Source organism: Arachis duranensis, chromosome 3, assembly GCF_000817695.3.
Source record: "Arachis duranensis cultivar V14167 chromosome 3, aradu.V14167.gnm2.J7QH, whole genome shotgun sequence".
NCBI classification, from domain to species: Eukaryota; Viridiplantae; Streptophyta; class Magnoliopsida; order Fabales; family Fabaceae; genus Arachis; species Arachis duranensis.
This window is the reverse complement of record NC_029774.3, coordinates 99,043,762-99,059,917: the sequence shown is the minus strand read 5'-3', so window position 1 is coordinate 99,059,917 and position 16,156 is coordinate 99,043,762. Positions and strand designations below refer to the sequence as shown.

The window sequence follows — 16,156 nt, the reverse complement described above, 5'->3', positions numbered from 1 at the left end:
ATATTATTTTACATATTTTTTTAAGTAAAAAACTTAACACAATAAGGTAGAGCAAAAGAAAAGAAATAAAAATTTATAACGCTAAAAATAACAATTTCTAGTCATCTCTGGCATTGCCATTAACAACCACAGGATTCACCACTAATTCACTCATCGTAACTTGTAAAGGATCTGTTAATAATGTCCATCACACTTGAACCTTGATTTTTGAAGATTCTATCATTTTTTTCTAGCCAAATTGTCCAGATGACCGCAAAAAAGCCAACCAACCACTACTTCCGATCCATCTTTCTCGCTGATATATTCGTCCAACTCTCATAGTGTTGCTTGAGCATACCTGGAATAGTCCATATCCTTTCAAGAGCGAACAACCAAGCACATCACACCTGCCAAGTGAGCTCACAACCAATGAATAAGTGAAAAACAGTTTCAACAGACTTATGACATAAAATACACATGTTATCATTATGGCCAATAACACCTAACTTACACAGTCTTTCCTTTGTATTCACCCTACCAACCAGTGCAAACCAAGTAAATAACTCAACCTTTGGTGGGACGAATTCTCTCCAAATAGTACTAGTGAAGCTATAGCTTGTGATATCCGCCGGAAGTACCTCTGCCTGCAATACCTGCATAAAGGAGTTACTAGAATAAACACCTTTTTTATCAAATTTCCAGACCATTTTGTCCTCTCTCTCAATTGTCAGTTTCACTGATTGTAGAACTACATGAAGCTGGCTTACTAGTTCCAGCTCCCATTGAAATAACTCTTGTCGCCACTGGAAATTCCAAATCCACTCTAACCCATCCTAGAACCCACAATTCCCTATGACAGATCCTTGAAGATTTGAGACCGAGAAAAGTCTTGAAAAAATAACTTTTAGAGCACCACAAGGTAACCAGCTATCCTCCCAGAAGTAGATTATCCTGCCATCCCCTAGTTCTATGGCCAAGCCTCTGATCATCTTCTCTCTCACTTGTGCCTCCTTGATTTGTAGTTGACAAATTTCCTTCCAAGAACCCCCTCTTGTAGGTACAGTCTAATAACAAATCATCTCAGGATAATTCATGTTATTATAGAAACATGCAATTTTCTTCCAAACTGGACAATTCTCTTTTGAAAATCTCCACCACCAATTGAACAGAAGTGCTGTATTCTGAATTACCGCATCACCAACTCCCAAACCTCCTTCCTTTTTGGGCCTGTACAACTTCCCATTTTACTAGAGGCATCCCGTCCCTCCCGTCCTCCTTACTCCATAAAAAGCATCTCTGTAAGGATATTATTTTTTTCTCCTACTGCCTTTGGCATTTTATAGTAAATAGGCAGGCTATTAAAAATAGATTTAATGAGAAGCAGCTTACCCGCTTTATTCAAAGACTTTGCTTTCTATAGATTTAGCTTTTCTTCTACCTTGTCAATCACTGGTTTCCATGTCTTGACCAGTCTCAGATTCCTCCCCAGAGAAATGCCAAGATATCTAACAGGTAAATACACCTCTTTACACTCCAACAGTCGACACATCTGTCGTGCTAAACTTTGCTGACAATTAACCGGGATCAAGCTGGACTGGTCAAAATTAATACTCAGCCCTGACATCATCTCAAAGCAGCACAGCAACTGCTTATAGTTTCTGATCGTCTCTTCTTCAAAAGGTCAAAAAAGTATAGTATCATCCACAAACTGTAAATGTGACAACTCAATGTTATCCCTTCCGACCAACAACGGAGTAATGCGTTCATTCCGCACTGCCTCTCTGATCATCCTATGTAGAACACCCACAACAAGCACAAATAAAAAGGGAGAAAGAGGATCCCCTTGTCATAGACCCCTTTCCATTTTGAAGGGTTTAGAGAGAAGCCATTTATTAGGACCGACATAGACGCAGAACACACCCACTTCTTTATCCACTCCCTCGATCTACGACCAAACCCCATCTTCTGCAAAACAATATCCACAAAACTCCACTTGACTCGATCATAAGCCTTTTGGAAGTCTAGTTTAATAATTTCCGAGATCTTTTTCCTCAACTTCAGCCACTGCACAATTTCACATGCAATCAAAGCCCCATCATGTATCTTCCTACCCTGCACAAAAACACTCTGTGTTTCTCCTACCAACCCTGGCATTATCTTCCGCATCCTTCGAACCAGGATTTTTGATATAACCTTATAAACACAACCCACCATACTAATCGGCCTAAGGTCCTTGATTTCTTTAGCTCCGACAAACTTTGGCACCAAAGCCACCCAAGTCCCTAGGTAAAACAGATGATTGAAAGAATCCCATCATGGCTGCAGTGAACTCCCCACCAATAACACTTCTTAATGAAATTCATATTATACCCATCACTTTTTGGTGACTTAGTTGACTCACAATCTCAAACTGCATCCTTAATTTTCTCATTAGACGGCATCCATTCCAACTCTGCTGCATCCTCCTCAGTTATCTTATTAACCAGCCCATCACAAAATCCTATCACTGGCAAGGTTTCCTGATGATATAAATTCTTATAAAAGTCTCTGATAGCAACCTTAATCCTTGCTTGATTTCTCACTATCCTCCCCTGAATCAGTAAGGACTCAATCTGATTATTTCTCCTTTGAGTTGAGGCAAGATTGTGAAAATAGTTGGTGTTCTTATCCATCTCCTTGGCATGCCTAGATCGCGACATCTGCTTCCAATGTAACTCTTTTCTGATATACCATTTCTTACAAGAGCTCACCAGCGCCCTCCTTATTGCGTCCACCGTTCCATCAACAACCCCATTGCCAACTATATCATATAATTTCTTTGTCTCTTCTTCAAACTTCATAATTTTCATATCTATATCCCTAAAACTCTCCTTATGCTATTTACCCAACGAGACCGTCAAAGCCTTCAGCTTGTCAACGAATTATACGTCGCCTAAATTTCTCCATTCCTCCTTCACCATCCTCAAGAAACCCTCATGAGTAAACCAAGCATCCAGACTCCGAAAAGGTCTCGGCCCCCCTCCCAATCTTGTGATATCCACAATCAATGGATAATGGTCTGATAAGCCTCTCGGACCCTGTCTAAGCCTTGTTTCAGGAAACTCTTTCAACCACTCCAAACTAACCAGAACTCTATCAATGCAGCTACACGATTGACCCCTAAACCATGTGAACATACGATCAGCAAGTGCAAAGTCCAAAAGCTCCATATCCTAAATCCAAGATTTAAACTCAGCTACAGTCACTGTCAAAGTGGTAGCTCATTTCCTCTCTTCCACTTGAACAACCTCGTTAAAGTCTCCCAAATAACAAAAAGGTACTTGACAAAGCCAAGAAAAAAAGCTCAGCTCTTCCCGCACAACAAGCTTCTCTTCCGTTTGGTGCACACCATACACTAAACAGAAAGCACACTTAAAATTATTTTTTAGCACCACGTCATCTACACACAACCATCTCTCCTCTTCATAACAGTTGCTCCTCTGAAAAGCACCGAAAGCACCTTCCGACCCCACGTACTCTCATCCTACCACATTATTTCCCTATAGTTGCACTACATCATATTTGGTTACTACCTCTTTCTTTGTCTCTATTAAACCTAACATATTCAACTAAAATTTTCTCTTAAAACACTTCACCATATTCAATTTTCCAACCCCCCAAACCCCCTAACATTCCAAGAACTAAAAATCATTTTAAACCAACTGTACACACTTTTTTGCGATTTTTTGGCCGACTTCTTCTTGCCTTTTCGTTCTGTTTAGCTTGCTTTTTCTTCTACGCAATTGCCTCATTATGTGCTTGGAGTATAGTCATAATATCATCTTCCTCATTATATTGAACTACTCCAGATTCTACTGCCAACTCCCGTGCCTTCCTGTTTTTTTGTATTTCATCATCCCATTTGGTTTCAGAGGATTCAGTCTCAGGTTCGCTGTCTTCAGATATTCTTACATCTTCCAAGTCCTCTACAACCCTCCCAGTCTCACCAATCCCTCCCTCCACCATATCAAGCCGTCCTTGTGTTGCATCTACCTCTTGGCCATCATCTTTTATCTCATTAGCCAATTCAACGTTTTCTGAACAACAACCTAGACAACTTCTCTTCGAATGTTTATTCCCATTATTCTTTACCCAAACTCCAACACGACAACCTTCTCCCATATGCCTTCTTTCAATAGCATCATATGCATCATACTCAGCTGCAAAACCCACCCCCAATCTGTCTTCTACCAAAACTCTGGTTGCCCGTAGAGAATTAGTGTCAATAGCCCAGTGTCCACCCCTCCTACTATTGCTATCAATTTTCACCTCAGCCACCATTCCGATCCTACCATAATCCCATGATTCAGTTCTATCCAAATTAGCATCCTCATTACTTGCTGCAAAAGTCGTTAATCAGCCCTCAGCACACCAGAATTGATTAACCTAACTGTTGTTCTTGCTGTTTTAAAATTTAGAAAATCGTTTCTCCACTCATTCAAATCCTCAAGTTGAATTACAACTTTACCCTGTCGTTGATCCTCCTGCCTAACCGTCGTCTCCATCAAAGTTGCTGCTGCATCCCATTCCGACAATTGCCTATTACTGCTATTACCACCCCTGTGATTTCTAGGCTCTCCCATAGCACATTTTCCTCCCATAGAAAACCCATCAGTGCCTCCCAACACATCCTTCATCACACAAGGCAGTAAGTCATCAACTTCAGTTCCCGCTTCTTTTACGAACACATCGAATCCAACCATGCCTACAGTAATGTGTACCCATTCATGAATGACCTCGAACATGCATGTGTCAATCTGCACTCGTCCAACACTAAATGACTGACATGATTTTGTTGCATCATCACAATTCACCACCTCACCCCACTATTCACCGATCGTACAGGCACACCCTTATAGTTTCGCATCGTTCATTCTCCTCCCACCTCCACACTCTATGGAAAAACTTCAACAGGTTGTTCCTATTAAGTACGATCACCGCTTCCATACTGCGAATGCTATCAAAGGTCAGTAAGGCTTTGTATGCTCTCATCTCACAAACCTTGATCACGTGAGGCCACTCCTTACTAGCTATCACGTTCAACAAACCAAAGTCTATAACTGTTATCGTAGTAACGATAACACTCTTCTGTAACCAGCTCAAATTAGGCTATACCACCGAGACGTCTATCTTCTTCGTCCCACATTTTCCATGCATACCCTTCCCAGTGTCCATGTTTTTCCATTCTTCTTATTGTTCCCCCAGAACACTAGTTTTCCTGACGCTCCACAACTCCATCATCAGTCCGCCTAATCGTAGTGTCCATAACTAACACCTTCTTCCCTTGGTCAGTATCCTGTCTATACCTCACCTCTCCCACAAAAATTTCCTGACCTGGCAATCACATTCAATTCATTTTTGAAATTGCTTTCAAAGCTCCTCCCTTTGTGGTGTATCGTGTGAACGCAAACAAGTATACCGCACTATTTCTCATCTTCCTTGATAGATATATGTCAATGATTCGCCCTGTCCACGAAAATAAGCTAAAAAATTCATGTTTCAATATATCTTCTGGTAACCATCCCCAAAAATGCTAAAGGATTCCTTCTCCAAACGGACGTACTCTTCTCGGTTCCAAATTCTTGAACCCTTGACTTTGGATCGTAACTGCCTAAACCTACCCCAACCTATGTTTTTCCAACCGACTTTCTCTAGCTCTCTTTCTCGTTCTCTCATGATGATAAGAGTACCTAAAGAGTACCAAAAGTAAAATCTAAGAATAGGGTTAGGGTTTTTTCTGTTGCCACTAACCTTATTTTGCATATTTTTAATATATATTTTATATTTTAATATATATTTTATATGAATAACAATTAATTGATTAATCTTCAATATAAATAGTTAAAAAAATTAAATACAGTATAATTTTTGAAATTTTTTCGGTGACTGAAATAAACTATAAAAAGAAAAACTAAATAAAGGATCTTCTTAAATAGAGGGACGATCCTTTTTAAGACTACTCTTAAACTCCTCCCAAGGTGAAGGAAGCTCCACATGAGAAAGTTGTAACTTCATCACCATCTTTTCCATAGTATCTGCCACCGTGCTTGCATCTCTCATAATCAAACGAAAGACAACACGCCAATTTCAATGGATGATATCTCTTCTTTTGAGCACTAATGGATCAATAAACCCAAAACCATCTTGGTGATTAGTAACAAGATTAAATGCTTCCACATAATCCGTCTCACAAATAACATCTCGTTGACCCACATCCCAAGCTAAGAGATATCCTCTCTAAATAGCAAATAATTCCCCTTGAAGAATACTATTACTCTCAATCATTCCCAAAAACCCCTTTGCCAACTCTCATTACAATCTCTAATAACACAAACAAAACCAAAACTATCACCCGAACCAAGATAACTAGCATCACAATTAATCTTGAAAGTACCAATGGATGGAGGATTCCAAAAACTATTTAGAGTAGAGGGAAGGGACATACGTTGTAATTCAAAAATATTCCTAAGCTCCTTTTCTGAAGTTAATGCTAGACAATCACTTTTTTTCGGAGGTTAAGTTTCATGAGGATTAAAGATGTCATTATTCCTTGCTCGCCATATCCACCAAAGTCCCGGAATGAACTTGAACGGATGCTCTCTGCTATGATACAAGAACCAGTTTTTCAAATCCAAAGGATGACAGAAAATATCCAACTTGTACCATACAAGCTGAGCTTTTGGGCAATCCGAATACAATGTAAAATCGATTCCTGGTTAGAAAGACATCTTGGGCACCTATCCGATGACAACATCCCTCTTCTAAAGCAAAAATTTGTAGTAGAAAGAGCCTCCTCAAGACACAACTAAGCCAAAAACTTATGCTTTTCCGGAACAAGCTGACGCCAAAGCCAAAGCCAATTCACAACCAAAAAGCTTCTTACACAACCACAAGTAACCATTGCATGAGTCATAGACTTTTACAGCAGACCCAAACCAATACCAACCCACTTCCAGACCTGCTTGCACATCTGGATTGTAAGAGAGAATATTACCTTTTAGATTTTGAGATAAAGGAGAATAAAGAGTATCCAAATGCCACCTACTAACCGACCAAATATCATGTATCTGGATATTCGAATTAGAAATGTGAACATAATCCATCGCGTTAGATAACCGTCCTTCTCTCCTCCAGCTAGAAAACTAAAAATTCTGGTTCGAATCCCCAATACACCAAGCAAACCCATCCTTCAACACTTTCCAAGTCTTGTAGAGACTCCTCCAAATGGGAGAGCCCTTGTTTTTAGGACAACTAAAATAGTTATATAGAGATAATCAGTATTTGACATCCAATAATTGGACCCATAACTTGTTTTCCTGCTGGAAAAAGTCCAACTTAGCTTCCCAAGAAGAGCAATATTCACACAATAAGGATCTCTAATCTCCAACCCTCCATATTTTTTTTTGGAGTAACTAGTACCTTCCAACTAACAAAATTCAATCCTCTTCTATCAACTTGTCCTTTCCAAATAAAATTCTTCATCATAGACTCCAATTTACTAATGATTCCTTTGAAAAAAATAGAGACCTGCATCTGGTACGTGGGAATAGCGGCTGCAACAGAATTGACCAAGCAAAGTCTACTAGTCCGATTGAGTAAACTCCCTTTCCAGCTTGCTAGTCTACTTCGAATCTTATCCAGGACACCATTGAAAGCTGAACAGGTCACCCTAGAATGGCTAAGAGTAACCCCAAGATACTTGCTCATGTCCTGGACAAATCTGATAGAGGATACCCAAGTGAAAACCTCTTTCCTTGTTGCAGAGACATTCTTGGAGCAAAGCGCTTTAGACTTCTCCACATTAATCTTCATCCCAGATGCTTTGCAAAAAGAGTATTAAACCAACATCACATTTTGCACATGTTTCTTTGTAGCTTTACAGAATAGAAGCAAGTCATCCACAAACATTAAGTGGGATATCCTTGGTCCCCCTCTAGAAATAGCAACCGGCTCCCACAAGCCCAAATCAACCTGATGACTAATAAAGCATGTCAATCGCTCCATACACAACACAAAAAGATAGGGTGACATAGGGTCTCCTTGTCTAAGACCCTGGCTAGGAGTAAAGTCATTCAGACGATTCTCATTCCAAAGAATAGATAAGGAGAAAGCAGTGACACAATTCATAATCAAATTAATTATAGGAATAGGAAAACCAAAGCTCTTAAGGATATGAGCTAAAAACCTCCAGTCAACTCTGTCATAAGCTTTCTCTAGATCAATCTTAAATGCTAGTGTGCCTTTCTTTGATTTAGTCTCTTCATAAAGTGGAGGACTTCTTGAGCAATAATGATGTTGTCAGGAGTTCCTTGTCCCGGAATAAATCCTCCTTGAAGCGGGCCAACAATCTCCGCAAGATGAGGATGGAGCCTATTAACAAGGACCTTCGTGGTGATCTTGTAAACTACATTTCAAAGACTAATTGGCCTGAAATCTTTCATAGGTACCGGTGATTCAACCTTTAGAATAAGAACTAGTAAAGTCTCCATCATTCTCGGATCAAGAGTAATACCAGAGAATGCATGCTTCACCATCTTCCAAATATCAAGACCAATGATCTCCCAATATTCTTTGAAGAAGAAAGCTTGAAACCCATCAGGACCCGGAGCTTTAAAGGAGTTCATGTGAAAAATAGCTGTTCTGACTTCTTCCATAGTAACTGGTGCCGTAAGATTATTGCAAGCTTCCTCATTCAGAGAAGGAAGAGGCACATCACCAAGGCAACCCAAATCAACATCATCCAAATGACAGAATAAGCTTTCATAGAAAGACTCTGCTTCTTGACTCAGAACCTCTTGATCAGTTTTTCACACTCCATCCTTGAGAAAAAGGCCATGAATTTTATTATGCTTCCTTCACACAAGAGTTTGAATATGAAAGAATCTTGTATTCCTATCCCCGAACCTTACCCACTGCTCTATAGACTTTTGGAACCATAGGAGCTCTTCTTGCCCTAGAGTATTATTATAATCATCAAGCAACTGTTGCTCTATTTGACACAAATAAATGCTATCCACCACTTCCAAACACTTTTGTAAATAACTAATCTGCTGCTCTAATTCACATTTCTTAACAAAAATGTTACTGAATACCTTCGAGTTAAACTCTAATGAATTCTTCTGTACTTCCGAAAGCTTGCCATGAATCCCTTTATTACCAGACCACCATGACTGATTCACAATATCCCTATACCCTGGATGAGTAGCCCAAGCAGCAACAAAACAGAAAGGCCAATTCCCTTTAGGCTGAGGATGGCCTTTACAACGCACCAGAATAGAGCAATGATCAAATTGAAGCCTATTTAAAACTTCTGCATAAGCCTCTGGAAAGATAGATAACCAACTACTATTTATACAGACTCGGTCAAGCTTTTTTGCCACGTCAACATAATTTTTCACCCTCCTGTATCAAGAAAACCGCCTCCCAATAGTCTTCAGATCAAACAAACCACTATCTCCTAATGAAGTAGCAAACATGTCTGCTATTTGATGAAAAAATTGATAGCCCTTAGATTCATGAGAAAATTTGACTTCATTAAAATCACCAAGAACAATCCAAGGTCCTTGAAATACCATGGATTGTGCAACAAAATAATCCCAAAGGAGAACCCTTTTATTAAATTGAGGACTACCATAAATACCACTACACCTCCAAACTAAATTAACAGATTGAACCTCAACAGTAACACCCTAATTAAAAGCATCAATGAACTTACAACAAACACCCTTCATAGAGGATAGAAACCAAATACCCCCTTTATGCCCCTCTGCTTCCACTATACCAACAGAGTGATACCCCCAACCTTTCCCAAAACAATTTTAGATGCTGAAAAGAGGAGTGAGTTTCAACTACAATAAAGAAAACAGGTCTAAATTTCCTAACAAGTTCCTTACAATGCACCCGGGCTAACTTATTAGAAGCACCCCTAATATTCCAAACAATCATATTTAAACTATCCATAAATAATAGGGACATAATAAATAAGAACATAAACTCTAATAGAATCACCAAACTCAATAGGTGGTTTGTCCTGCGGTACTGGCACACTCTGATCCTCAATAATTGTAACCTTCGGACCCCCTAATGCTGCACCTGCCATGCTTTCATCTACTAAGGTTTCGTCCGTTACGCCACCATTTTTATCAACTGGCGAGTTCTGCAACGAGGAAGGCTGCGGACGCTTCCGTAGAGAAATTCCACGACGTGCAGGAGTTCTACGCGATGGAGATGGCGCAATTTCATATTTTTCTCGCTTTCCCATCCTAATGCCAATTGATTTGCCTCCATCACCATGTAAATTAGGCCTTGGAATCCTTCTCGAACCATACTTGTGCTTCTTTCCATCTTGGTCCTTCAAACCTGATGGCTGACCCATTGTGAATTTTTCCTTATGCAGCACTTGTTGCCAGCCGTCTCCATCATTCATGGATGCCTCATTAACATGACCATCAGGTACGTAAGGAGCCAATGATTCCGTAACTGCGTCCTTCCCTTTAACAACTCCTAATTTCTCACCTGAATTACGAGAATTCTCACCCAAATCGCCAGCTTCCAATTCAACCTCTTTTTGAATCTCAAGATTGTTGTGTGGCACTAATGTCAGGACTTCGTTATTTTTTTCATCATCACCAAAAGAATCATCGTTTCCTTCCAAGGACTCCTTCTCCCTGCACAATGATTTATCATGCCCATACCGTGCACAAGTAGAACAAATCAGCTGTAAACTCTCGTACTCCACTTCATGAGTCATACCCTCCACTATAATATGTTTGATTACAGGCAATCCAAGATTAATTTGAAAACAAGCTCAGGCATATTTTCCTCTTTCTGCAAGCTTAGTGGCCAAGTCTACTTTCACCGGAACCCCTATTGCAGAAGCAATTCGCAACATTACTTGTTCCTGGTAACACTAAATTGGAAGTCCCGAGACTCGAATTCATACTAGCGTTGATCCGAAGGATTTTTTGCATAGTCTAAAATTCACGTCCCATGTCTTTACTGCAACATAGTGACCATCTATCAACCACGGACCATCAAGAATGACTTTCTCACGATCTGCAGCCATATCAAATTTAACCAAAAAATACCCAAACCCCACATCCAACAAATCAAACCCTCCTTTGATGCGCTATATTATCCGAAGTTTATGCATAAGAGCCGTGTAGCCATAATGCTTATCCAGCACCATAATTTTTAAAATTTAAGTTTAAACTTTAAACCTTTTAATTTATAGCCATCGCCGATAGCTAAAATTGAGAGTATGGTAGTGGAATGGAATGCCCAAATAAGGGGAATTATAGTTTTAAATCTCGTGCATAGGGTTTAAAAGTTAGAAGCTTAATTATATTATTAGAACTAGTTACAATAATAACACTATGAAATCCTATGCATGGGTGAAGGGTGTCGTACATGTTATAGCCGTATAGGTGCGGTATGTAACAAACTAATTATAATTGCCCACTCCACTTACAGTACAGTTGTTGACTAAAACCATAAGCAATTGTCTTGTTTCCAACTCCCTCCCCATCCCTAAAAAGAAACAAAACCAGCCAATTTAGAAAAAAGAAACCCTCAAACTAGGATGCAACTCAGACGAATTGGAAAAAACCAAAAAATCTAACTATATGTCTCATGCATGACGTAACATGATCGTATAGTAATTAACAAGACTTTAATTTCCTTTTTAGTTCCATATTATTTTTTATGAATTTGCTTCGTGAACGGAATAATAATATATAGCAAGAAGGCATGCAACAAAGTGAAATCGTACCTTTATTTATGATATTAAATTTGAAATTATTGTCCTCTTTACGTATGAGAAGCTCCAACCAAAAGCGTGGTATTGGCTTAATAACCGCAAGATTATTGATCCAATTGTCTTTGTTCTGATCTGGTGCCGTGTGATCGCCTACAATCCCAAACAAACATACAAGAAAAGAAAAAGGTCAGCACCGAATTGCTGAAAAAAGAAAAACATGAAGGCTTCCTCACTTCCACTTGCTCTCCCATATTGACTTTTTTTGTTAGTCAACTGAAATGAAAATGAAAATGCTATTGCTACTTTGAACTTTGAACTTTTGAATTAGAAAAATTGATATTAAATCACTGTGTGCATCCATTAACATTTCACGTATATATATGACACACATACTGGTTGACATTTCTCAAAAAGCCTTTGCCAAAAATAAAAAAATATCATTGGATTAATTAATTTCTTTGCAATTTGTTTTGTTAAGGCATCTGGCCCACCACATCTTTTCTTAATATCTTCTGATTGGTGGCACCTTTATCTGATTTCTCCATAATTATTATCTCTGCCTACCTGACTGCCATTGATGGATGAGCTTGCTTGCTTTATGGACTGGGATCTGGAATCCATTGTGAGAGGGTGCCCATCAACTGCCACCACCATCATGGAGCACGATCCAAACCCTAATTTCCTCTTTCATCAACAAGATTATGACCTACTTTTCAGTACTAGTAGCCCTACCGTTACCAATAATCCCCAAAGAACCCGAAGATGCCATTAAACAAGACTTGCAGCAAGTTTCCACAGTTTCTAAACCTAAAAAAAGGTACGTTTATTCAGTTTATTTTACTTACTTAATTATGAGGTTAATTAATTAACTAGTTGTTGAACCCTAACATAATATTAATAATGATATGCAGCAAGAAGAGCCTGAACAAGAGGGTGGTGAAGGAGGTTACAGCGGCGGATATTGGAGTTTGCGACGCATGGGCGTGGCGAAAATACGGACAGAAACCTATCAAGGGTTCACCATATCCACGGAGCTATTACAGGTGCAGCAGCTCCAAAGGATGCCTGGCGAGGAAACAAGTTGAAAGGAACCATCTGGATCCAACGATTTTCTTGGTTACATACACCGCTGAACACAACCATCCCTACCCTACTCGCCGCAACTCTCTCGCAGGGATTTCACGCAAGAACAACTCCTTAACAACAACAACAACTACTACTACTACTACAACTTGTTCTTCTTCTTCGAATTCCTCGTCCATGGAAGAACATAAGGGATTCAAGAAGCAGCATGGACTTCTTTGTGAAGCTGCTGAGTTTGGTGATGTTTGGTTTCCAGACACAACAGACATCGATCATGAATTTATGAGGCTTAATAATAAACTAGAACTTCAATTTCATGCTGGTGATTTCATTTCTGGTAATTATTAGTTCGTCAATCTTCGTCATTAATGAATGAATCTAACGTACTTAATTAGAACAAGTTTTTATAATATAATCCCTAGTTCCTCTTTTCCCACTCTGATTTTGTAGAATTACTTTTCTTCTTTTTTGTTTTGTATGTTTTGATGCTTATAGTTATTAATCTTCTGTTCGTCAATGTAAACAAAGAAACAAAATTTCAATGCCAGATACCTCAGTTTCTTAGCTACCAATGGTTATTGTGGGCGATCTTATATTTCACCAATTGTGCTTAAATTACGATCCATTTTGTATTGCCGTATTGAACTATTTAAACTTAGAAACCAAATCTTTCAATTCCAACCATACAATATTTGATTTGAACTTCCAACAAATTAATCACCAAACATCATTGTTATCCAATTTTAATAGCTCTGAAATAATACCCAAACGAAAACTGTATCTGCATACCAGAGTTCGCTTGTAATAACTTTATATGCATCTATGTATCTAGCGCTCTAATACCATGTCATTATACCACTCATCCCAAAAGTTTCAGTTAATGGAAAAAAATAACACTAATAATTATATCTCTAATACTCCATAAATCTCCATTATATAAATATTCGATTGACTCCTCATACTTTCTCATTCAAATTAAGTGATTAGTCAGTTATTATTTGAGTTAAATCGTTTACAAGAACAAAATTATGTCAACTAAAATTAGCCACTATATATTTGTGTAAATATATGTATAATTTAATTTGTATTCATATTTTAGTGTATATTTTATACTAATATTTAATTTTAGTAGTTAATTGTAATGTATTCTAGATAATTATTTAGCAAAATCTATGTTTGCTTGCGCAGATTATAAAGGGAGCGACATGAAATGATGCCTAAGAGAAGCAAAAACAATCTGAAAATATATTAAAGATATATATATCTATTTATCATTTTTGTGTAATTTTTTTTGTATAGTTTTTAATTTTAGTATTCAAAGTGATTGATAAGAAATAAAAAATCATCTTTTATATTATAAAAAATATGTAAAGAAGTGGTATAAATATTATTTTTTATATTATAAATATAACTAATTTAAATTGGTAGAATAGTTAATTTATTTGTCTATGTAAATAAGTCTCACATGTTTAAATTTTGTCTGCTAGATACAAATTTACTGAATTAGAGAATTTCGTAAAAAAAATGATTAGGATGATGTGTACATGTAGTTATCTACTAAAAGAGTTAAAAACTAATATTTAATTTAAAAATATAAAAATAAATAATTTTTAAATTTTTAATATTTGTTGTAAAAGAAAAATTTAACAAATTCAACATTAAATTTAAAGACACTAAAGAATTTGGCAAAAAAATATATTACAAGTGTCACTAAACTTTGCACTAGTACTAATTATTTTTAACGAGTGTCCATAGTAAAATCCAAAATTGTATTATGCAGTAGTGAAATATATGATAATTCATGTTGTTCCGGCTACGGTCATCCTATTCTTATAATAAAACACATCTAAGGAAATGCTTTTATTTTAAGAATTCTACGGTTCCCAAGTACATCGTGGTATGTTTTTGAGTCCTTTTTCGCAAAAATTTGGTGCAAATTTAGATGAACCGCCCTTTGGCAAAGCTTTGTGTAAATACATAACGACTACTGGAATGACATATAAGTTAAAGGATAAAGTATATTTTGTTCTTAATATTTGTAATTATTTTTTATAAATATTTTTAATATTTAATTTTATTTAATTTTATTTTTAATAATTTTAATTCATTCAATTTTTTAATATTTTTATTTATGTCAAAATTATTTTTAAAATTTTTTAATTTTGTTCCTAATATTTTACATAGAATTAACTTCCAATGATAATTTTAATACAAATAGAACACGTTAATGACAAAACTAAATACAACTAAAGGTTAGGAATATTTTAAAAAAAAATTCATAAATTTTAAAAACAAAAAATATATTTTATCCGAAATTAAAAACATGAGAAAGGTTAGACTTATTATATTTTATTTTATATGCATTGAAGTCAAATTTTATTTTACGTATGAGTTTTAATAAAGTTACAGTAAAAAAATGAAAATGGATCTTCTTAATTTTTTTTTTATTTTTTTTATAAAGTATGATATTTTATTATACACTTTTTAAATAGAACTACGAGGAAAAAAATATGAAAAAAATGTTAAACAATTAAAAATTACATTTACAAGAAAATTGAAAAAAAACTTGTGAGAATCTATTTTCGAAATGAAGTAACCTAACATAATTATTTAGTTAATTATAACATGAGTTGACACTTGAACCAAGAAATTGGTTTTTAATTATACATACCATATGCATAAGCCCTAAGGAGAGACGTTTCATTTATTTAAATAATTTGGGATCCAGCATCCAAAAAAAGATGGTGTCTACCACGTAATCTTATTTTTGTTTTTTATTTTTTCAAATATCATCATTTTATTATGATAACGTAGTTGTTTTGTTTGTATCAAAATTAAAGCTACTGTTTTTTTCTTTCAGGGGAAAAAAAAAAAAACTAGTGTGTTATTATTTGAACATAATTGTATTACCCGAGTCTGTGAACGGCGAGCCAAGTGGAGTATTTGTTTATTATTCTTTTTACATACAGATGGGCGTTAATCCACCGACTGTCCAGCTCAGCTGCCGACCCTTCTCAACCGAAAGGAAAATGACATTTTTGACTTACAAAATTGGAACAAGTCTCTGGCGGTGTACAAATATATCTTATATATGATTTTCAATCTTCTAATCTAGCGAGTTTGGATTTGGCACGAAACCGTGTTCTGATTGATGATGCCAATGCTCTAATGAGCTAACATTGTACGTTAACCAACCTGCTCCCCGTAAATGAATATGGAATAAGTTTAAGTGCAAGTCATCAAGAATGGATGTTAAATTAAATATTATGCCGAGGAAGACAGTAGAAAGAAAGCGGA

General features: G+C 36.8%; 1 protein-coding gene across 1 annotated transcript; it reads left to right on the top strand.

Annotated features, from left to right (window-relative positions):
* The first annotated feature begins 12,477 nt into the window (after positions 1-12,477).
* Positions 12,478-13,431, top strand: LOC107479849 (WRKY transcription factor 22). Its single transcript, XM_016099946.1, has 2 exons — positions 12,478-12,593; positions 12,688-13,431. The coding sequence occupies exons 1-2, from the start codon at positions 12,478-12,480 to the stop codon at positions 13,205-13,207; spliced, it is 636 nt and encodes a 211-aa protein (XP_015955432.1). The 3' UTR covers positions 13,208-13,431.
* Positions 13,432-16,156: the final 2,725 nt, after the last annotated feature.

Bases quoted from the DNA above. Each gene is read 5' to 3' on its own strand.
- LOC107479849 (XM_016099946.1), top strand. From the start codon at position 12,478: ATGACCTACTTTTCAGTACTAGTAGCCCTACCGTTACCAATAATCCCC. The intron at 12,594-12,687 runs GTACGTTTATTC...AATGATATGCAG, and splicing joins GTTTCTAAACCTAAAAAAAG to CAAGAAGAGCCTGAACAAGA.